The 24,293-nt window shown below is 41.9% G+C and overlaps 2 protein-coding genes across 3 annotated transcripts in view; one reads left to right on the forward strand and one right to left on the reverse strand.

Annotated features, from left to right (window-relative positions):
* Window positions 1–7,634: 7,634 nt before the first annotated feature.
* zic2b (zic family member 2 (odd-paired homolog, Drosophila) b) lies at window positions 7,635–14,392 on the reverse strand. The gene is made up of 2 exons (XM_058651995.1): window positions 13,409–14,392; window positions 7,635–9,761 (listed from the first exon to the last, which is right to left on the reverse strand). Exons 1-2 carry the CDS (start codon window positions 14,088–14,090, stop codon window positions 9,130–9,132), a joined length of 1,314 nt encoding a protein of 437 aa, XP_058507978.1. The 5' UTR covers window positions 14,091–14,392; the 3' UTR covers window positions 7,635–9,129.
* Window positions 14,393–16,822: 2,430 nt separating this feature from the next.
* vps8 (VPS8 subunit of CORVET complex) overlaps window positions 16,823–24,293 on the forward strand; it is a 69,642-nt gene continuing 62,171 nt past the window's right edge. For both annotated transcript variants that reach the window (XM_058651552.1, XM_058651553.1), the window contains exons 1-6: window positions 16,823–16,962; window positions 18,613–18,681; window positions 18,932–19,062; window positions 19,698–19,794; window positions 20,457–20,489; window positions 22,661–22,715. In XM_058651552.1, the coding sequence (XP_058507535.1) occupies window positions 16,891–16,962; window positions 18,613–18,681; window positions 18,932–19,062; window positions 19,698–19,794; window positions 20,457–20,489; window positions 22,661–22,715 (457 nt within the window). In that variant the 5' untranslated portion in view covers window positions 16,823–16,890. The remainder of the gene's footprint in view (window positions 16,963–18,612; window positions 18,682–18,931; window positions 19,063–19,697; window positions 19,795–20,456; window positions 20,490–22,660; window positions 22,716–24,293) is intronic.

Here is a 24,293-nt window from a genome sequence, read left to right on the forward strand (position 1 = left end):
TTCCAGAGAACGCAGTGGTGGAGAGGGAGGCGTTATCCAGGGCCGCTCTTTGATCTCACAGCGCCCCGCCCCGCCCCCCATAGTCCTAACACGCTGTGTGCTGTCAGTCAAACTCAATTACAGAGGGGGTCAAAGTAAAAACTGTGTCCAAGTCAAATAACAACAGATGATTTTCATTGTCCTTTTCCATCTGTCTTTCCTGATTTCCTCTGCTGTATTTCAGGAGAACCGCACACACAGGCCTGTAGTCACATGTATCTTCACGTCTTAATAATTTGCCATACTCATCAATTTCTACTAGATGTATAAATCTAAAGGAGAGGGAGTCAAAATGTAGTTGGTTACAATTACAAGTTACCCTGTTATACTATTTCAATGACTTTCTCAAGTAATATAACTCATTACATTTGATTACATTTTGATTACCTTCTTAATTTAAAAGTGGATTAAAACCATAGATCATTATTTTGGAATGAACCACATATTTGTTCTTTACACAAATAATAAACTGATCACAAAACAGAGATGAAATGTAAATAAATAATAAACATGTGTCTGTTGCATTATATGTGTACAGCATGTGGAAAACAAATGTGCACAATTTAGACAATAGCGCTTCATATGACAACCCAGATAAGTGATGGCATTAATGTTCTGTAAAATAGATAAAGCTATAAAGATGAAACTGTTCAAAAAATCTGTGTTCTTTTATGTGTTCAGAAGTTTAACCATACATTATGAGTCTAGTTCACTGTACACTGTTCTTGCATCAGAAATGAGATGAAACCATCATCCTTTAACTGCGAGGCATGAAAAGACACACGGAAGGTCAGCACTTCTTTGAAAAAAAAACTCTTTGATAAATCCAAGCTTTTGTGGCGATTTTTAAAATGTAACTAAAATTGTAATCAAGGAAATTTCCAAAAGCAAAACTGAAATTTAATGACACATTTTCTCCTAGTTATGAAGTGGATTACAATTACGTACATTTTGTAATAAACTACATAACGTCGTTACATGTAATTGATTACACCCCAACACTGTTTACTAACTAGACAACACATAAACAGAAACATCCCACAATAAACATGCAATCGCACCGGGATCATTTAGTACTCTTTGTGACGCCGTGTGTGTTGTCTTGTTCAAACTTATAAGACGCAGACGAGGAGTGATCGCTGCTCTTTTCTTATATTTATTTAACAGCTTCGCACATAAAACAGTCCAGTGCTACCTGCATGGCTACATCCAACTGCTGTCTGGCTGGGGCTCCTGCGCATGCTCCTCACTACTGTGGCATGCTGGGTAATGGAGTTCTTATCTTGCTATACGCATAACATCACACGATGGACACGCAAGTGGCCGTATGTTTCTTTTCTTTTCAACCAAAGCATTGTTGCACTCTCTGTTGTATTATTAATAATACGTTTCCCTCACAGAGTCTGGCCGCTGGCAAGTATTTGACGTCATTCGGGGGAATCGCAGCGCTGGTTGGCTAATACGTCATCACTTCAGTGAGATTCTTCGCAAAAGTTGAAAAATGTGTGCGCTTGGTCAATATGAATATCACATCTGCTTTGACTGTATGTAAAGTTGTGTGTGAACACAGCATGAGGCTGCCAACATGGCGACTCATAGAAACCAAGTCACATGACATCCGGACCTCTATCGCCGTACTGTATATATACCTCTCAAACTGTGGTACCCCAGGTGGTACTTGGAGGAAACTCAGAAAAACAGTTATGTTATATAAACCAGGGTATGTGATCGGACTGGAGCTGAGGAATTTTGACCAGAGTGCAAAGAAAATGAAATGAAAAATAAATAAATGAAATAATAACAAGTGGAGTCACTTTATTCCCTGTTCCATCTTAATCTAATTTCACTATACCAGTGTCTGAAGCATGTGTGAGGAAGAGGAGGATAATGAGAAATAAATGCCTCCTGTGAAAGGATACCCACATATTGGTATGAATATGACTCTATTACATGTAATTAACCTTTTTCTTTTCCCCCTTGTGTGTCTTTCCTTCCTGTCCCCCATGATTTTTGGCAGGCTTACCTAAGATGAAAATAGCTTTAAGACGGTTCTCCAGAAAGTCTTGTGGACCCAGTGGATGAGCATGTGTTTTAGCCTTGGATGAGATCTGTGCTATCTGAGGGCTGTTTTCATTAGTTTCTTAGCATTAGGTCCAGGATCACTTCTCCTCCAATGACCCACGGAGCATGTGGTGGGGCATAAAATGCATCACAGACTACAACACTAAAGATGCACAGTGCCCCTGGGACCCCTCCCAGAATCCCAGAAGCTCTACCAGCACCAGACTCACCCCAACACCAGGTGATGCGCCCCTCAGTGTGACCGTGGCAGAGGTGAGGAATATCCTCAGGAGGAGCAACCCCCGCAAAGCCGCTGGTCCCGATAACATCCCTGGGCGGGCGCTGAAAGGCTGTGCTGACCAGCTGTCGGAGGTGTTCACAGACATCTTCAACACCTCCCTCAGGCAGTCAGTTGTGCCCACCTGTCTGAAGACTGCCACCATCATCCCCATCCCCAAAGGCTCCACAGTGACAGGCCTGAATGACTATCGGCCAGTAGCTCTCACCCCGATAGTCATGAAGTGCTTCGAGAAACTGGTCAGAACGCACATCAAGGACAGTATTGACATCACTGTGGACCCCCACCAATATGCATACAGGAAAAGCAGATCCACAGAGGACGCCATCTCTTCTGTGGTCCACACAGCCCTCACTCACCTGGAGAGCAAAGACTCATATGTCCGCCTGCTCTTCCTCGACTTCACATCCGCTTTCAACACCATCATACCACAGACCCTGATCCATAAACTCTTTACACTCGGACTGAGCCCCCCCCCCTGCAACTGGGTCCTGGACTTCCTGACAGACAGACCGCAGTCAGTGAGGATCCACGACATCTCCTCCACCTCCATCACCCTCAGCACTGGCTCCCCCCAGGGCTGCGTGCTGAGCCCTCTTCTGTTCACCCTGCTCACTCATGACTGCTCACCTAAACATCCGAGCTGTCACATTGTGAAGTTTGCTGATGACACAGCAGTGGTTGGACACATCAGTAACAATGATGAGTCCAGCTACAGGCGGGAAGTGGAACACCTGGAGGGTTGATGCAGGGTAAACAACCTCTGCATCAACACAAAGAAAACAAAGGAGATGATCGTGGACTTCAGGAGGAGCAGACATCCCCCCCATTCTCCCCTGCACATCGGAGGAACAGCGGTGGAAGTGGTTTCCAGCTTCAGGTACCAGGGCGTGCATCTCAAGGACTACCTCACCTGGAGCAGCAACACTTCCAGCCTGGTCCCGAAGGCTGGAGACGCGCTGGACTAGGAAGGTCAGCCCTTATCACCTTCTACAGATGTGTAGTGGAGAGTGTCCAGTGCTCCTGCATCACTGTGTGGCACGGCAGCTGCTCTGCAGCAGAGAAGAAGGCTCTGCAGAGTGGTGAAAGCTGCACAGAGAACTGTGGGCAGCAGCCTCCCCACCATCACGGACATCTTCACCTCCAGATGCAGGAAAAGGGCCACCTGCATCATGAGAGATCCCACCCACCCAGCACACACGGTTCACCCCCCTCCCCTCAGGCAGGAGGCTACGGAGCATCAAGAACAGGACAACGAGACTGAGGAACAGCTTCTACCCTGGAGCTGTCAGACTCCTGAACTCTCTGTTGCCCCCAGAGCCTTGCTGCCCCCACCCCCACGGACTGTACTTTGCACATGCCCCCAGTACTGTACACCACCTTTGCACCAATTTTTTGCACAGCACCTTACCTCCAGAGGTTTTAAAGTTTTAATCTTTTTTTAATTTATATTTTGTTAAGTTAAACTGTTGGTTCTTCTTTTCTTCTTTCTTTCTTTATTGCTGAGCTGACCGGGTTCTGGAGAGACTGGAATTTCGTTCTGACCTCCTGTCTAATGTGTGTTGGTTTGACAATAAAGAAATCTTGAATCTTGAATCTTGAATTAATATCATCATAAGGCATTTTCCCATGCCTTAGTTTAATACTTGAATGCTAATGTGATTTAAAATGGAGCATCTACAAAAACAACACTTACAGTACAGGTCAAATGCAATGGACTTTATTTAGCTCTGTTTGCATGTGCAGGCTACATCCATCCATCCTTCCATATCCACTATCTATACCGACCGACATACTGTGTACAGGATCACAGAGAATTGGAATCTGTCCCAACTCACAATGGGCGAGAGGCATGAACAAGTTGCCACTTAAATACATGGTAATACAGGGACAGACAGACCATCACATGTGTATGGAAATGATCACCCCCTGGTTGTGACTGTGCGGTCCACTGTATCGCCGTGACAACCATGTCAGTAACACAAGCTTCAGGACACCTAGGCGTGTGATGCTGGGTTGTCTTAGTATCTAGAGATTATTGCTCTGGAGAATCAAACCTTCAATACAACTCTGAACATTTTCCACTCCAAATTGATTTACTTTTTAATTATTCATAAAGGTCCAATGCAATCGCCTCTTCAGAGAAAATTATTTAGAAGAGAAAACACATATGAAGAGTCATATTATTCCCCAAACAACCATTCAAAGACACCCATCACAGTTTATAGAGCTGCTTGTGGCGCCAACCTTTACCTACTGCGTTCAAAGTAGTTGCGTACCCAGTTTTCCTGTGCAAATACAGCTTATTAGTGACACTTCAGGTGTGCTCACTTTCTTTAAATTGCATCGGTTACTGATTTCCCGTGTTCAAATCCAGCTTGAAATGACCTACTCATGGATGAGTGATGTTCATAAATCATTATTAACCATTGACAGTTTTCTCTTCAAACAAAAATGACAAAGTTTTCCGAGCTACAACAATCTTACACAGCACATTGCACTTTCTTGAGCCATTGACGATACAGGACACTTACACTGAGTTGATATTCCAATCCGAGATGTTATTTTTTATGGTTGTTGCACCATTGGATCAAAAATACTGGATGGTTTGTGCATCATTGAATACACATTTCATATTAAAAGGATATGTGTTTACCAAGCATACATGGCCATTTTGGAAACCTTGGTGATCATAAACTTAAAATGGAGTGTAAACATTGAGAACTTAGTGAAAGGTTCATAGAGTTGAGGAGGTACAGCGGACACTTGATGAGTACAAGGAGGATCAGTCCCAAAGTCTTTAACAAGCTGCTTCACTGTCTGATGCTGTTAGACTGAGTTGAGGTAATAAAACATGTTAACAAGTAATTACCAAAAGTTTATTAGGGCTTTTTTAGTGTGCCAGAAAAAAGAGTCTACTATCTTTATGCATATCCAGGTTTTTCTCCACATTGAATGTCTGGAACTGTGGACAGCAAAAAAACCACATGAAATCCCATTTTCTCAAATCCAGGTATTTTGAGATGTTTCTACACGTGTGTCAGTGTGAACTCTCTGGCTGCTCATATCACATTTCAAATTCAGATTTCAAATTATCTTCAACACTGATTCAGTACAGATGAGACTTGACGGTTTTAACTAGTGTGTGCCTTACAACTGACTTTCATGTGAACACACATGCATATGCACGCAAGGGCTGTCACTTTTTATCCAATATTAACATAGGAATTTGGAGGGGAAAATTCAGATTTAAACTTTAAAAACCCATTTGAGTTTGGCTATATGGCCTAGAAGCACAACAGACTGTCTGAAGTTATTACTGCAGGGTCCAGCAGACGGAGCTCTGAGTGCATCTTGGTCTTAGACACTTTGAATGCCTTCTTGGCCCATCAGTAAAATTAAGAAGTGAGCTTATGCACGTTGCTTTGCTGTGAAAACTGAGTGGAAAATAACACCAACGCAGCTGAAGAGTGAAGAGGAATTTGGAAGTATTTCAGGTGCCACACCATAGACCAATAAATTCACCTGTTAGCTTGGCTGTTAACTCCACCCTAGTGAGGTGGTGGAGGGAGCATCAAAGACGGCCGTCGCCATGGAGGTGCAACCTCACGTCACTAATAGTTAGGAGTTATAATTAATAATGTCATGTTCGTGGGTCTGTGAGGGCAGGGGGAACATCTTTGAAGGAAAAGTGCGTCACCAAATATTTGTTTGAAAAAGTGCACAGTTCTCAAAAAAGGCCACATGCCATGACTGTTCCCACTCATGTTGCATGGCCACATATTAGCTATACTTCATATCTGATCTGGGAACACATGGTGAAGTGACACAAATCTGATACGAAACTGGAATTGAAAATGGAATTTCTGTGTCCACACAGCCATGAAACAAAATCAGATCCCAGTCACAGCGATGGAAAAAAGAAATGAAATAAGAGTCACTTCAGTCTGGTGTTATGCACGTAGCTTCTTCATATGTAGTCCAAAATGGATACAGGTTGGATGCCTGTGACGCATCCACACCCACCTCTGTACAGAAATGCTTCCAATGAGCCCTAATTTACAATTTGGCTCTTTCTCCTCATTATTAGTTGCTCATAAATTCGGTGACTTCCGCTGCTCAATAACTTAAACATAAAACTGTACACACTAACTCCACCCCCTGTTGTTTGCTTCCATACAATAGCGTGCTGCATGTGACATGACTTGATGTGACCATTATTAGATGCTAGCCAAATCTAAGAAATGATGTGAACTGCCAAACCAAAAAAAGCATCAGCGATAAATCCAAATAGAGCACTATGGCTTACGGTGTAAAAGAGATAGTTCAGGTTTTTTGTGAAGTGTGGCTCTGTGAGGTACTGAGACAGGGTCAGGACCCACTGCAGTCGCCCCCTGAGCCTAGAACCAGCTTGAGACATGGAGGCGCACATAATAAATAGTAATAACAGGCAAACTTAAAGAGGACATATTATGGTTTTTCTATATTTTTCTTTCATCTAGTGTCTTATGTTTTTTGTTCAATTAAAAGATCAAAAAATCATGTGAAGGAGTTAATTGTTGATGTAGTTTACGTCTGCACTACCAACGTCAGCTACTGTTTTAACCCTGAACAGAGCCATGGCAACGTTCGTAGGGAAACTAGCCAATTTCATGGGAAACGTGTCGGGAGGGGCCGCAGCGGTCAACTGATACTGGCACACAGCAGTTACACCAGGTCGTCTGTAAACTGCTCAGAACAACACAACGTGAAGGGGGCCCCCACTAGTTTGTTATCTTAGTCATGAGTCTGTGCTCGATTTTCTTTTTTTATTCTAACCATGTGCCGTCTGTGTGGTATTGTTGTTAATAATGCTTGTTGTGTATAAAGTGTTGATATTTGTAAATAAATGAATAAAACATGTTTAAAGCAGAGGTCAGTATTCGTGGGGGGGGATTCAAAGAAGGCCCCCCAAAAATCCCTCTTTGCTGAGGGCCCCCAGAGACCCAAGACAAAGCGCCGCTGCTGGTCAGCTAAAGGAGACGATGTGGGTCCAGCTACATCACTGCTCTTACTGTCCTGCTGGATAAGATAAGTCTGGTGTGTGCCTCACTGTTGTTTTTAGCAGATGATCTGAATCTGAATTTGATAGTGGAAGATTCCCAGGGGCCAATGGTCCCTTCAGAACTTTTTTTCTTTTCTTTTTTTACAGTAAAAGTTACATACAAATGCACTGTTTTAGCATAATTTTATTTTCCTTTTTAAATGTTACCAAATCTATGCCACGCAGGTGTAAACAAATGAACATTTGGAGTCAGATATCATAATAACAAAATAGGAGGTTAATGCAAGTATCTGTCTGTCACGACTGGGTCGCGAAACCTGAGACTCTGGTTTCAAAGCGACTTTGGACATGCCTGGTTTAAGGTCAATGGCCATGGGATTCTTACAGGTAGCCCATGGCCAAGAGGAAAGAGAACTGGGCTTCTAACAGGAGGGTTGCCAGTTCCAATCCCTGCAAGGTTACAAAGGCTGGGGTACCCCTGAGCAAGACACCCAACACTGAGTGGCTGCACATTGCTTCAAATGCTATGGAGGTTGAAATTCCCTAGTTAAGTACCAAAAGATGCTGGAAGCAGTTGATCGATCACAGCAGAGCAGAGGCTTTCAGGAGGGGAAAAGAAAAGCTCTGAGCAGGCATTTACCACATTGGCTGAAGGTAAATTGAAACATTTGTAAAATTAAAAACCTTAATATGTGAGTATAATATGTCCTCTTTAATGCCAGATGTGAACAGTCATACTTAACACTGGTAATGCTGATTCTGAATGGGGTCTGTGTGTCAGTACCTCCAATAACCATGGTTTAAAAAACCTGAAATATACCTCGGAGAGCGCTTTGAAAAGGCCTCAGTCTGCTTCAAACAAACTTACTCATCCTCTTGCCACAGATTCTGCTGCTTTCCAAAAATATTTGCCATTTTCTCAAATTCTCAAACAAAGCAAAGTTTACTTAAAGAATACTGAGACCTTAGCAGGCACACACACACACACACGAGCGCTGTGTCACCATGTGTACAAAATACTGTGAGCTCAGGTTAACACTTTAACACTTTAACACTTTCCATCAGTGTCAATTTAGCCCTTGACATTGTTTCATCTGGGACGAGGTGTTTGAGGAACGGATTAATAATCTGTTTCTGCAGAGAGATCATCATGTACACACACCCTCTTCATATTCAGGTAACATCAAGCACAACAGTCACCAACATTCTCTGGTCCATTTCAACAAAATCATCCCCTTTGTTAGTTCAGGTTAGCTAGCTAACACTGATTAGTGATGGAAGTCCTCTTCCACTGTGAAGGTTCTCAGTCATCCAGATCAGAACTGTACGTCTTCAAGGCTGTCCATATAAGTAACCGGACTCGCTTCAGTGATGTTGAAGTGTTTTCACCTTTTTCAGAGGTGAAACGTCTTCAGCAAAACTCAAGCAAGTCCAGTTGCTCATACCTACAATCTCATAGCCGTTGCTTTTGGTCCGCAGATGGTGACAATCTCTGAGTGGAGTTCTGTATCTAAGACAGAGTATAAAAGCCTTCTCCACCTAAGAAGGGCCACTGATGCTGAACCATACCACTGCTGGTTCTAGAAAATTACAGCAACGATGATTCCACAGAGCATCATCTGACCAAGCGTGGGTCTGACGGTGCATGAGGTCAGTTCTTAATCTCCTTTTCCTAAGTCCCTCCATCCTACGTGACGTACTCGTCATCGTCGCTAGGTTCTGATTTGATGTGGTCTGGGTGAAGTAGAGGAAAGTGTGGTGCTGTAGTCCTGGTACAGACATACCACTCTTTAATGTTAGACAGCTGAGGTAATGCTGGGTTGACTGAGCGTTGGCTCCTCCGCGGCGTCCTGCTGCTCTGCTGCTTCTGGGTCAGCTGACTCTTCCAGCCTGACAGAGACAGATCCAGCGGCATTGCCATTGGGGATGAACTTCGCAGCAGCAGCTTATGGTCCACTTCACCGGCTGAGCTGATACCCAGTCCATGATTAGTCAGAAGTGGAAATTCTGCATGGTTGTTGGCGAGTGATGGAGAGTGGCGATTCATTTTAAGGTTCAGGGGCTCGAGGAGAGCCTGATGAGGTTGCTGGAGTTGATGAGGGGTGGAGTCAAAAGGGTCCTGGAGGTCAGAGGTAGGTGACGACTTGATGTGAACCTTCATGTGCTTGCGCAGGGAGCTGGGGTGGGTGTAGGACTTGGTGCAGCCGAGGGCCTTGCAGTCATAGGGCTTGGAGGCTGTGTGCACCTGTGAGTGCTTCTTCCGATCGCTGCTGTTAGCAAAGCGTCGCTCACAAAACTCACACTGGAATGGCTTCTCACCTGCAACACAAACATGATACTCATTTAAAAACATTTAAAAAATCACGTTACCTTGACATAGGCCTTATCTCAATGAACAGGCCTGTAACTATTGGTCTATAAGTCTACGTCCATATCTGACTTCTCCCTTTAGGGGTCGCCACAGCAGATCCTCTGCCTCCATCTCACCCTAACGTTTAGTCATAAGCAGTAGTGACGTAATGAGTCTGTAAAGCAAGTCTGTAGTTTTAAAATGTGCTGCACTAACCAAGTCACCTCCACCACTCAGTCTCATTTACATACATACACGTGTTCTTTCTGCCCTAAAAGATATGTCAAGGTAACGTGAATCTTTTCAACACAGTCAACATATTGAGTGAACTCTGAGGCAGATCTTCTAATGTGTCTTCAGACACATTAGAAGGTGCAGTAGTCTCACTAATGTGATACATTGTTTTATTTTTCAATAGATTAGGAACGAAAACTAAACCTGGAAAAAATTGTTATAGTAGCTATAGTTTATGTTAAATCTTGGAGACATTGTTTGAAGATTGAAATCCTACATTGTTTCGTGGTAGCACATGTTTTTTAAAGCATGGTTGAATGGTCTACTGACAGCAGAGACACAAGGTAAAACAGAGGCTACTCCTGCTTAATTCAATGATGCATAAAGATGACTTTAGCCTGCTTTTACACAGACGTTTCTGTCTGCAAACTTGTCTGTTAATCACTCTTCACTTCTCCTAACCAAACTCCATAGAGAAAATCAGCGATTTTAGTCTGCTGGTCTACTGCTGCTTTCTTTGCTAAATTTACTGCGACTAATACTACTACTAAGTTTCAGTGAGGTAAATCAAAACAGGCTTTCAAACAGCAAGTGCAAATTTAGCAGTCAACTCTTGTGTGCCATGATGTAAAATCACTGGTTTTCTCAATGGCTTTTGGTGCAGGAGAGTGAGTTGAGTTTGTTTCACTTTCTCGCAGCACTTTCACAGAAAGAAGCAGTGGCAACGCATTCTTAAAATATTGTAGACTCAAGCTGACAAAGATTTCATAAAACTAATCCTCAAAAACACGAAAAACCAGTGTTTGATTTGTCCATTCTGGGCTACTGTACAAACACAGTGAAAAAGGGCCAATCAGTGGCTCGCCTCGGCCACTGATTGGTCAGAGTGTCGTCACAGGAAGAGACGTCTGACGCAACAATCAAGTCGAACTGTAGATCGTTTAAAAAGACTTATCAATCCTGAAGACGTGGGTTTATCTCCAACAATCACCAGGGAAAATCTAAGATCTCAGTATTTAACAGAGGATTCTGGTGTATTTAGCGACAGCACTGCTGACCGTGATCACACACCCTGCCACTGTATTTCAGTTACACAGAAAATAACAAGTCACTAGTCACTCGTGTGTGTGTGTGTGTGTTTCACGCAGCTGTACAGCGATGACTCCGCCCACGTTGAGTAGGTACTTTTTTTGTAGTGGAGATGAAAGATAAACCGTGCGGAGGTGAGGCGAGCCGGGACCATAGTGGCAAACGGCCATAAAGGGCTCAATCGAAGGCAATGAAAATGCAACAGCTCCTAACTTTTTACTGAAGAACAGAAGTGTACAATCATTCATTACCACAGAGTGAGCCTTTAATATTATATTAACATAACGACGCCGTCAGGGCCAATAAAGGAAGAGGGAAAAAAACAGCTGTCCAGAATTGCCATGCACTACAGCGGGGATTCATCCTCAAGTTTCCCCCACCAACTCCTTGCATTCAGAGCCTGCTTTGAGTCTGAAACAGCAAATTGATATGGAGCTTCGGCCGCTGTCCGTGGTGCTCAAAGGCTGGTCTGCAGGCAAGAGTGTGGCCAGTCACCTATGACGTTAGCCTACATGGTGACAATAGCAGTTCTCTCGAGTGGATGTGTGTGTGTGTGTGTGTGTGTGTGCATGAGCGTGCACTTGTGTTAGGGTGGGGGGCACAAAGTAATATTTGCACCGGGACCTATCACCATGATGTTACGCTACTGCATGAGAAACAACATGTTATACTCCACAAGTACATTATTGTGACGGAGCAACACAGAAGCTGTTTGTCTGAAACATCTTACAAACGCTTCAGTGTTTGCAGTGGTTCCCAAACTCTGGGTTTGGATCCACAGATGGGTCAAAGCATTTTTTTGGTGGTGCCAAAACAAATTTGCATTATTAGTCTCAAACCTTTAACCATTTGAACTGTATGTGTATATGTTTAAAATAACATGCAAGTTTCAATTCATGTTGGAAATTATTTTAATCCATTATCCAATTCAAAAGCGTTATTATTATTATTATTATTGAAATGGCAGTAAATGACAAACAGATTTGCTCTTGTCAGGATTTATATTGTGATTTGGGTCACGATAGTCTGAGAAAGTTTGGGAAACACTGAATTATAGAACGTGGGCCTTTATTATAAGTATGGATATATATTCACCTTTATTTTGATTGTTTTAAAACAAAATGATCATTTCCCAGATAAACTAATAATTATCTAAGGTAATCTGGGTTGATACTAACACTACAAACATATTTGAAGTACACACATATATTGTTTTGTGTGTGGGTCACACACCTGTCCTGGAACATTTGGTTTTTATATTCTGCAGGAATGAACGTGTTACTATCAAGGAAGACTACGTGACAACCAATACAATTGGCAAAATCTTTCAGGAATTGTAATGTTCTTGTAAAACATGCAGTATTTATTCTTTAAAAGACATTATTTTATAGCTACTATGGTAACGTTGTGTGTCTTGGTTGTGCTACACAGACTCTTCTCTCACTCCCTGCAGAAAAATCCCTGGATATTCATGTGGAAATCTCTACAAGAGTCTTTGCCAATTTCAAACAAGTCTAGAATTAAATTAGCATATCATTCCAGTGTGACTACTGCAATATAAATCACCACACTGTTTAAATAGCAAAATCCAGCTCATGCTGTGGCCCATTTTTACATAAGTTATAAATAATAAAATAATAAACCTTTATTTTTATCATTTGAATATGGAAAGAACGTTTGAACAGCATCATTTCTGTGTCACTGTGTTCTCATCTTCTCCCTCATAATCCAGCTGCTCTGCTCTGCAGCTTCCTGTCACCTTACATGACTCCTGAGCTGCAGTTAACAGCCGTGACTCCTCTCTAGGAAGCAAGGGAGCAGGCTAGGAAGAGTGGGGGGAAAAGGTACTGAACGGAGCCTACGTAAACATGGAGGGGATTCCTGGCAGACAGGGAACAGTCAGTGTGTGTGTGTGTGTGTGTGTGTGTGTTCGTTGCCTCTTTAGGATGTTTTTCTGTCACAAACACTGACCTTGTCAGGACCAGTAGTCCTCATGGAGACTAAAAACCTGGTCCTAGTGAGACGGAACCTGATTTCTGAGGAACTGGTTAAGTTTAGAGCTACGACTTAGGTTAGGTAAGGTTAAGCATAAACTGGTAATGGTAAAGGTTAGGGATAACGCAGTGTCACGAGAACAGTAGCCGCACCATCGTGTGTGTGTGTGTGTGTGTGTGTGTGTTGTCCTTCGTGGCTGTCACGAGGATGTCACAGATATACACACTGTTTGGTTGTGTGTGTGTGTGTGTGTGTGTGTGTGTGTGTCCATAATGCAGGAGGGAGGATGAATCCGTACCAGTGTGTGTGCGCGTGTGGATCTTGAGGTTCTCGGAGCGGGCGAACATCTTGCCGCAGTTGGGGAACGAGCACGAGAAGGGCTTTTCCCCGGTGTGCACGCGGATGTGGTTGATGAGTTTGTATTTGGCTTTGAACGCCTTCCCGCCGCGCAGACACTCGTCCCACATGCAGACGTGACTGAGGGTCTCGAGCCCCGCCGCTACATGCTCGGTGGTGACGTGGTCCACCAGCTCGTGCATGGAGCTGAAAGTTTGGTCGCAGACTGACGTCGCCGTCCGCCCCAGCCTCTGTCTCGCAGAGGCAGAACTTCGGTCAATCCATTTGCACACCAGTTCGATTTTGACGCTGGGGCCTTTGGAGAAATCCAGCAGGCCGTCCACGGCACCTCCGCAACCGCCGCCGCCGCCGCTGTCCGCACAGGCGGGGATGCTGGTGGCTCTGGGCTGCTGCGGTGAGACGATGCTCGAAGCTCCGGAGTTGTTGTTCCCCAGCGGAGAGACGAGGCCATTGTGCCTGGCCACTCCAGCCGTCCGCTTCATGCTCGGCGCGGCGAGCTGCCCCGCTCCTTTCCCCCGCTGTAATCCTCCCTTCCGCGGAAAAATGAGGAATAATCCAACGGGTGAAGCGTTCACCGCTGTCCCGCTTCCGTCCTGTGTGTTTTGGCGAGAGGAAGAGCGCATGCGGCGGTGTCTTTACCCCCCGCTGCTCGGTGTTAGATCCCGAGAGTCGGAGCCTCCATGCTTTTATTTACTGTGTGAATGGAGGTGAACGGAGTCGAAGGAATACGCATGCCGCGGCCCAACACTGTCTGCTGGCCTCCTTGTCTCCTTTCCTCAGCCCCTTCCTTATTTTCCCCGACCGACAGGAAAATAATATATGTATGTTTAAAACAAATCAACGTATGAGCGTGAAAACACCTCAACACCAACAAACAACCTCAGCAAAACAATAAAAACATTAAAGCATTGAGGGTTCGGAACATAACAGTTAATTCCGTTGCTTTATTGAATGAATGAATGAATGAATGGATGAATGGATGAATGGATGAATTGGCTCTTTATTGTTGAGCATGTACAGCAAAGACATACAACTCAAACAAATAATCATCACAGTCTTTGATTCCTGTGTGATTTGAATTCAGCCTTCAAACAGTCTGTGTTATTTGATTCCATTGATGGATTTTAGAAGTGTGTTATTTTGGGGTTCCTTTAATTATTTCCAGCAGGAAATACGTTTTAGAAATACCTTATTAGTTCCTACCACTTTTTCACCTGCTTAATACATTATTATATGAACTTATTATTCATATATTATTATATAACCCCTTGCATATAAATACAAGAAATGCTACAATACAATATAAAAACAAACCACTGTTGTTTTGTACGTGTGCACGTGTTACTGCACAGACTCATATGCAGACATTTTTTATTGATGTGTAAACACTGACTTTTTTTTTTAAATTGAGCTCTGCTTTCAAATTACAAATTGAAAATTGAACATTTTCTGCATGTTCCTTATGTATTAAAGGTCCAGTTGGTAACATTAATTAGCAATATGATAATCGATACACCAGGGCAAATATTGATACATTAAAGAACAAATGAAGGCACTCAGAAGTGAAGTCGCTGCGGCGCTGCTCTAATAAATGAGGGGAAACTTGGGTGGAAGTTACCTGGCTGAAGAAGAGGGAGTTTACTGTGGAGAAAGCTACGTGATTTTATGACCTTTGTTCTCTATTGGCACTTTTCCACAGCTCGGCACAGCTCGACTCTACACGGTTTGGGTAGATTTCCAATATAAAACTGTCTTAAGGTGGGCGGAGTCTTCATACTACGGCTGCACGAAAATGCTGTGACATCATTTTATATGCGTCACAAACACACAAATTAGTGACAGTCAAAGCAGTTGTTTTCGATGTAACTGAATCATTCCATTCAATTCAAGTCAAGTCAATTTCATTCAAATCAATTCAATTCAATTCAAATCAATTCAATTCAATTCAATTCAATTCTCATCAATTCAATTTTATTTGTAAAGCACTGAATCACAACATACAGTACATGATCTCAGGTCTCTGTGCACAGACACCATCATGGAGAGCAGAGAAACACAACAGTTCACACAATGAACAAACACTAGGCATCAGTGGAGAGAAAACACTCTGACAGAACCAGACTCACAGATGTGCAGCATCTCCCTCCAACGGTTGGGGTGAAAGGAAAAATGGGGAACAGAGGAGAGGTGGGGGAGAGAAAGGACAAGAGGGAGATGAGGTAGAGACAGAAGAGAGAGAGACCAGAGGCAGAAATACTATATCAAGTTATAAGTTAAGACAGGACAGTTCTGAGTCAGTGATGACATGTTTATAGAACTATGATGTCATTTATATTAGTAACAGCAGAGATTGTTGATAAAAATTATACTGATATCAACTTTAATTACAGCATAATAATAATGGTGATGATATGATATGAATGATGATAATAATAATAGCCTGGAAACTGGATCTGGATCCTGCAACCTGCAAGATGAGGACACAGAGGGAGAGAGAGAGAGAGGGGAAAGGAAGGATATATTATTATTATGTTATTTTTTATAATATTGGAGTTAAGGTAAGGTATACTATTAAGATATAATATGGAGATTAGGTAAATTGAACACTCTAAATTGACCATGAATGTGAGAGTGGGTTGTCTGTCCTGTGATGGACTGTCCAGGGTGTGACCCCGCCTATCGCTCTATGTCAGCTGAGACATAGAGCCCCCCCAACTTCATGTGGAGGATAAAGTGGTAGAAGATGGTTGGTACCTTTTAAACATAAACATCTGTCAGTTACTTTAGGTGTGTAATAATAGTGGCATGTATGTGGTTTAATTGAACTGCGTGTGTGTTTATCTGTGATATGGTTCCTTTCATGTTTTGTCAAAATGCCCATGACAATGATGAGCTTTAATCTAAATGTATTCAAATTAAATATATTATATATAAATATAAATATTAAATATTTTCTGAAACTCCTAAAGAAACATCTAAATCTAATAAATAAATTAATGAATAAATACTTGAACAACTTGTAAATTATTGCTGTATTTAATGGAAAAACATCACATACTCTTTTTTATGTAAGTATTTATGTATTTAAAGTAAGCACATTTATACATTGTGTAAGTGTGAATTGCAACACTGAATACAAAGAGAAACGTAAGCCAAAAAAAGGAAAATAGATATTTTTTTACTTAAGTGAAAAACAGCATTGAATTATTGTCTGCATGATTGTACAATTACGTTTTGAATATTGAATCTATGTTTAATCGAATTATTATACAGCAGGAGCCTTTTCATCTCGCATACTCCAGTCCAGCAGGTGGCGGTAGCGCTCCTCAGTTAAGAGGACAAGAAGGTTTTGTGACGGTGCTTCCTGTCACACAGTAAACAGTAGAGGAGCTGTTCTTCTCTTGGTTCCTCATAGACTGAGACATGTCGGAGTCCCCGGACACAGGCAGCCTCCTCTCTGCCTCCTCACAGCTGAACCTGATGGAGGTGGACACGGTGAGACTTGTTCTTCTTCTTCTTCTTCGCCTCTTGTCTGTGCTGCTGTGTTGGAGGATATGTGTGACAGTCAGCCGTGACTGCCACACATATACTGCTGCTGCTGCTGCTCTGTTACCACAGTTAGACTCACTCAACTAACTAACTAACTAACCAACCAACTAACTAACTAACTAACTGACTGACTGACCTGCAATGTTGAAAAGAGCTGGTTGGTGTTGTCAGCGAGGGTTAGCGTGTGTTGTTTCTACTGTATCAGTGCAGGTATGAATGAACAGGTGACAGTCTGACACCGTCACGTGATCATATGTTGACAACGCACATTGACATTACGAGCTCACCGTCTGTGGTGCGTTCATGTCCCGCCAATTCCCGTTGTGTTTTACCTCCCAAAATCAAACTAACTTTCCGGCCAGCATGTCCTCGTGGGCCCCCATATCGGTTGTTTTTGGTAACGGTACATTTGAGCTTAAAGTGGGCACAGGTGGGTCCATCATGGAAACCAGGGACAAACCCTCTTGGGACCCATATTGTCACCCTTAAAACAACCTACGTGGACATGTTGGCTGGGTTAATATACAATATTATTAAAAATGTTATATACTGTAGTATTCCCCCCCCCAAATCAGTCAAATATCAATACTGTTGTGATATATGTCAGATAACTTATGATAGAATTTTACTCCTGTTTGAAATTTGATGAAACTAGTCAATTTTTTAAAAACTTCATGTTCAGAAAGCAACAAAACATGTTAAAAAGAGAAAAGTTCTCAAGTTATTAGGTGTCTCGAAGTGTGTTTGTGCATTCACAAACATTATATAGATATACATAGCTGTAAACTGAACATTTGTGATATTGCTATTGAAGATCTACATATATTAAAAATAATTACCATTCCCTCTGTAAATCATATCACAATCACAATTCCTGTCCAAATAATCGCAATAAGATTTATTATGTATTATCCAAAATCGTTCAGCTCTACCCGCGAGCCTTACATGGAGGATAACGTGTTAGACAATGAATGAATATTCTTTGCAACCCTAAATGACAACAGTAATGCTTTGATATGATAGTGTTAAAAAGCAGCAGCAACTCTAATAATAATCATGCTGACATCATCAATCATTTTGACTGCAAAGGTCCTTGGAGATTGACGCATTTTTTTTAATGTAGGTACCATTTTGTTCTGAAAAGCTAAACATACAATACCTGTGAAGGTCACTTTCATTTAAAAATGTTAATATTTGAACTTTATGGTCTGTCTAAAGTCACAATTCACACTCTATACGATAACATATGGTTTGAAGTAGTTTTTCAAGTCGTCTTTCAACTTGAAGGTTGTGGGTTTGATTCCCGGCTCCGCTAGTCTACATGCTGATGTGTCCTTGGGCAAGACACTTAGGTTGTGAATGGGTATGAAAGATGAGTAACAGAAAGGGCGTTGCACATAGATGTGCTGTATGAACGTGTGAGTGAATGGGTGAATGGCAGAGCTGTAGTGTGAAGCAGCGTTGAGTGGTCATCACGACTAGAAAAGAACTACAGTATATAAATACAAACCATTTACCTTAACTTTTTTCTCAAGAAAAGAAAGAGAGAAACAAACACAGCTTTCTAACCCTGTTTCCATTCACCTCTGTTCTCAGATTGATGATAAGGAGTTTGACATTCCTCAAGTGGACACACCTCCCACACTGGAGAGCATCCTCAATGAGGTGAAGTACATTTTCCTCTTCTGAAGAATAAGTGCAACTTATCATACAAAGTTATTTTAATTAGGTTGAGAAGCTGGTTCTTGAAATGTTACCCCTGTAATCCTGCTTTTGTTCCACATTTGACTGATTCGGGTCTCTGTGTCCTACCACACAGTGTGACCCACATTCAGGGCTCTTAGCAACTGTAAACCCCGTCAATATCCTAACAATTACCAGATAACGTTTGTTTTGTTGTCGTCTGTGTCCTCAGCTGGATGATGAGGAGGAACCGTTTGTCCTGGAGGACACGTGTGTGCTGAGCGCAGACAACATGGACGCTCACTCCTGTGACACGTCCTCTCTGGCCAGCTCGGACAGCGGAGACCCCGCCCATCTCAAACGGTATGAAATACACACACACACTCAAAACACACGGGTTTGTGTATCTATTCTTCTGAGGACACTTCATTGACTTTCATTTATTTGGAAAGCCTATCAGCTTATAAACTTAACCCTAATCTTAATCATAGCCAGTTTACTCAAAAAATAGGTTCTGCCTCATTAGGAGTTATGGTGGATCAGTGGTAGAGTGAGTCGCCTTTCAACTGGAAGGGTTCAAGGGGGTTCAAGGGTTTGTGGGTTCAATTCAAGTCTAAATGCCGACGTGTCCATGGGCAAGACACTTAACCCTGCAGTGTGTGAATGGGTAACACTTTATTGTAAAGCAGCTTTGAGCGGTCATCAAGACTAGAAAAGTGCTATATATTTACAGACCATTTACCATTAGGACCCGGTTTTGGTCTCCATGAGGACTACTGGTCCTGACAGGGTCAGTGTTTATGCCAGAAAAGGTCCTTAAGAGGTAACAAATACAAGTACACACACTTACCGCAGCTTACCGACTCTGTTGTCTTTGCATACTGTTATAAAAGTTATTCAGTGGAAAATGTCTTCTCTCCTGTTTGTGTTTGGTCTGTGTGTGTGTGCGTGTGTCTGTGTGTGTCTGTGTGTGTGCGTGTGCGTGTGTGTGTGTCCAGAAAAAAGAGGACCGTGGACCTGAACACCACAGTGCATGGATCTGTTCTTCGACACAGTCTGCTGAAGGGCATTTCTGCACAGATCGTCTCTGCTGCTGTGAGACAGACACACACACACACACACACACACGCACTTAGAAAGATAGACACAGTTAGAGATTTTGTTATAATTGTGTGGGAATGTTTTGTCAGGATTATACTTTTGTATCAATGTTTATAAGATTGTAGTTGGTGCCTTAAAGCCCTAAAGCACTGTTTTCAGATATAAACCAGTGTACTGTTTATGTGTATCTAGTTGTCCTGCACTGTCCCCCCAGCCTCGACAGTTGGTGACCCTCTTCCAACAAACCAGGCAGACAAGTTCCACTTCACTCTTTATGGTGTTGCTAATTAAACATAAATAAGGTGTTCACAATCTCAATTACCAGGAATTCATAACCGTCTCATAACTTAACAAGGCAATCGATTGAGATGCTCAATGAGCACCTCACCACCAGACCACGCCCCCTGCACTGCTCCACACTCTCCCTCCTCCTCCTCTTCCTCACTCAGCTCTCAGCCCACTTATTTTTTTTCGACTGGTCTCACTCATGTTGAAGTTTTTTTTTTATTTCATTACTTTTAATTTGTGTTTTATTTGTGACACATTTGTAACGTCACATGATGATGTGTCTGTGTGCATCAGAAGTCAAATGCTATAGAAATAAAGATTATTATGATCATTATTCTATAATACAAGAATGTTCATCTTTTACACAGGACAAAGTGGATGCCGGGCTGCCGACTGCCATAGTGAGTATTCAATTATTCAGTTATGAATCAATGTTTCTATTATTACCAATGTTACATAGTTTTGCAGGAAAAGCACATTAAAGGTAACATGAATTATTACACATGAGCAAAAAGGGGGATATGAGAGTAAAAATTGAGGAGTATTATCCAGTATTTTTCACAGGTTTGTGTTTGTAGTCTAGGACTGTGTGGGTGCATATGGTTTTTCAATTCAGTTCAATTATTATCAGTAATCTAATCTAGACGTAACAAAAGCATGAACTACTTTTTCAGCGTCCTTTAAGGACAGAATGTTTCTAATTTTCATAAAGTTCCGCAGGTGGAAGAAGGCTGTTCTGGAAATCAGTTTAATGTGTGATTCAAATGACATGTCCTGGTCAAAAATAACTCCATGGTTCCTCACAGTGGAACTGGAAGCCATGGATGTCAGTGAAGTTTTTCTCTGAGGTGTTTAGGGCCAAGTATAATGACCTCAGTTTCTTCTGAGTTTAAAAGTAGAAAGTTACAGGTCGTCCAGGACTTAATGTCTCTGAGACATTCCTGGAGTTGAACAACCTGATTTATTTCATCCGGCCTCATTGATAAATAAAGCTGTGTGTCATCTGCATAACAATGAAAGTGTGTGTTGTGCTTCCTAATAATGTTCCCTAGAGGAAGCATATATAAGGTAAAAAGTATAGGCCCAAGCACTGAGCCTTGTGGAACTCCAAAATTAACTTTAGTTTGTAGTGAGGCTTTATCATTAACATGAACAAACTGGAATCTATCAGATAAGTATGATTTAAACCAGCAGAGGGCAGAACCTGTGATACCAAGAGTCTGCTCCAATCTCTGCAGTAGAATATTATGATCAATGGTGTCAAATGCAGCACTAAGATCTAACAGGACAAGTAAAGAAACTAGACCATTATCTGAGGCCAAGAGAAGATCATTACTAACTTTAACTAGTGCTGTTTCTGTGCTATGGTTTAATCTAAAACCTGACTGAAAATCTTCAAACAGGCTGTTAATGCACAAATATTCACATCATTGTGTAGCAACTGCCTTTTCTAAGATTTTAGAAACAAAGGGAAGATTAGATATAGGTCTTTAATTGGCTAAACATCTAGGTCAAGGGTCACTTTTCTGAGACAGGGTTTAATAACTGCAACTTTAAAAGTTTGGTGCACATATCCAGTTAATAAGGATTGATTCATTTGAGTTAATATAGAGCTGATAATTAAAGGACACATCTTTAAACAGTTTGGTGGGGATAGGATCTAACTGACAGGTTGATGGTTTGGATGATGTTACTAATGATGTTAACTCGGTTAGAAACTGTCTAACTGTACACCTGGTGCTTCTAATGCTCTTGTGCTAAAAGATGAGTCAGTACCATTAAGAGGGAGGAGATGATCAATTTTTTCTCTAATTGATGTTATTTTATTCACAAAGAAGTAGAGCTGTGACTGTGTCAGCCTGGTGACAGTGCTGAAAATAAACCTGGGATTATTCTTATGTTCTTCAATTGAAGAAGAACTAGTGCAGTACCCTGCAAACTTTCTGTGTGTTTTTAATAATTGTTGCTATGGTGTGCAGCATTACTTGCCAGTGAGGCCGCTGTACTATCAACAAGGTTATCTACAACATCTACATGGATGTTGAAATCCCCTACAATTAGGATTTGATCTGTCTTTATTACTAACTCTGAATAAGGTGCAGGTGGACTATGAACTGTGACTATCAGAACTGGTTTCTGTGTTTTCCAACTAGAAGGACTGAGAATAAGGCTTTCAAAAGATAAATATCCAGGTTTGGGCTTCGGGTTGATTAATAATCTTGTATTAAAAATGGCTGCTCCTCTTCCTCGGCCTGAGCTTCTGGGAATATGGGTGTTAGCATGAGTGGGTGGAGTCGACTCATTTAAACTAACGTAATCTTCTTCATGTAACCAAGTTTCAGTTACACAGAATAAATCAATACAATTGTCAGAAATTAGATAATTTATTAAAACAGATTTTAAGGAGAGTGATCTTATATTTAATAGTCCACATTTAAAAGTGGTATTCTTGGACTCTTTTTTATTGTCTGTATTGATCTTTATTAAGTCTAACACCTCTTCTGTTTGTTATTGTCTTATTTTGTCTGTGTTAAGCTTCCTCTGATCTAACTGTGTATCTCCTTGTGTTCAGACGGTGTCAGGTGTGATTGCTGTGGGGACTTCTCATGGTCTGGCTTTGGTCTTTGGTGAGTTATAATTGAACTACCCTCTATAAACAGCAATGGAAGTGGCATGTTCCAAATAGAGGTTTTCAGAATGTAAATAAAACATAAAAATCAAGTGATATTTCAGGTTTTTCACAGTATGGTTGTGTGAGGCGTGCAAAAAAAACCATTTTATTCACTCAACAAAAGGCTCCCCTAATAAAATATATGGTATCAGAAGTGAGTTTGTGTTGCCTTGTAAAACACTCACTCTTTTGCACCAAAGTCCATAGGGAAAATCAGGGAGTACCAGGTACTTTTTTTAGTATCAGCTCAGGCGAGGTTCCAAGCATGCCAAGTACAATGCAATGGTTGGTCAGACTGCCGGCCACTGAAGACACGTCCCACACACAAATCAAGCCGAACTCTAGATCACTTAAAACTACTTTACAATCCTAAAAACGTGGGTTAATCTCCAACAACTACAGGAGTCTGGTGTAAAGTGTGTGTGTCGCGTATAAAACAAAGTCCCCGCAGTTTCACTCAGACGTGCAGTGATGACTCTGCCTACGCTAAGTAGGTACTTTTTTGTAGTGGAGATGCAACCTAATCGTAGACAAATAAACCACCAATCTCACATTCACACCTGTGGTCAGTTTAGAGTGACTATTCTGTCACATGTGTCCTTAAGCCTCCTACAGAGTGTTGATAAATGTTTAACTTAATTTATTAGTTTATTTTTGCCTGATGAATCCTGGCATTGTCATCTTGGAATATGCCCATATCATCAGGGAAGAAAAAAATGCATTGATGGAATAATCTGGTCATTCATTATATTCAGGTTGTCAGCTGACCTCATTCTTTGGGCACATGATGTTGCTGAACCTAGACCTAACCAACTGCAGCAACCCCTTACCTATTTGCTTAGTTAAATCCAGGTGGCGACTTTTTTTTTGGCAAGGCAGTATATATATGTATACATCAGAGGTTGCGCTAGACTTTTTTGTTGTCTGTCATTTTGACTGACAGGGTCATAAAAATCCCGTCATAATCAATTTTTACCGGTCACTTTAAATGATAATAATGACATATTCAATTGCATTGTTCATATTGCAGTGGAATATGAACAGTTAACCTGTGGCCTAAACACACAGTCTCACACCTTCCTCCTGGTCCACATGGACTTAAATCGCGTGCCTGCTTGCGCGTAGTTGCGCGTGGTAGGAAATCCCGCAACATGCGCTCCTTCTGCACCAGTGGATCAGCTGCACCGGTCACAGACGCGCTCCAAAGCCTCCTGTCCATAGCTCTTTAACACGCTGTCAGCACTACAAGGATAGCGAGATGCATTGAGTACGGTGTCCAGGTCAGAAATTATGCTCAGATTCTCTGATGGGAATCTTTATTTTGTCGCACAACATTTTTCTATCCGCCCTCCTCAGCCAGGAGAACTCCCGCTCCCACTGAACTCGCCTAACCTCCTTACTGCCGCTTCCTCGCTCCGCTGAGGCCAAGGGCTGAGTTTGTCCTTCATCTGCATCTATCCCTCTTTTTTCACCTCTTTTATCAACATAGTTTTTAGGGGTGTGAATTGCAATCTGTCAAAATGACGGATGGCTC

This window comes from Solea solea, chromosome 15 (genome assembly GCF_958295425.1).
Source record: "Solea solea chromosome 15, fSolSol10.1, whole genome shotgun sequence".
Classification (NCBI taxonomy): domain Eukaryota; kingdom Metazoa; phylum Chordata; class Actinopteri; order Pleuronectiformes; family Soleidae; genus Solea; species Solea solea.

Excerpts from the sequence above, each read along its gene's own strand:
- zic2b (XM_058651995.1), bottom strand. The coding sequence starts at position 14,090 with ATGCGCTCTTCCTCTCGCCAAAACACACAGGACGGAAGCGGGACAGCG. Across the intron at positions 9,762-13,408 it reads CCACACGCGCACACACACTG|GTGAGAAGCCATTCCAGTGT; the intron begins GTACGGATTCAT and ends TTTGTGTTGCAG.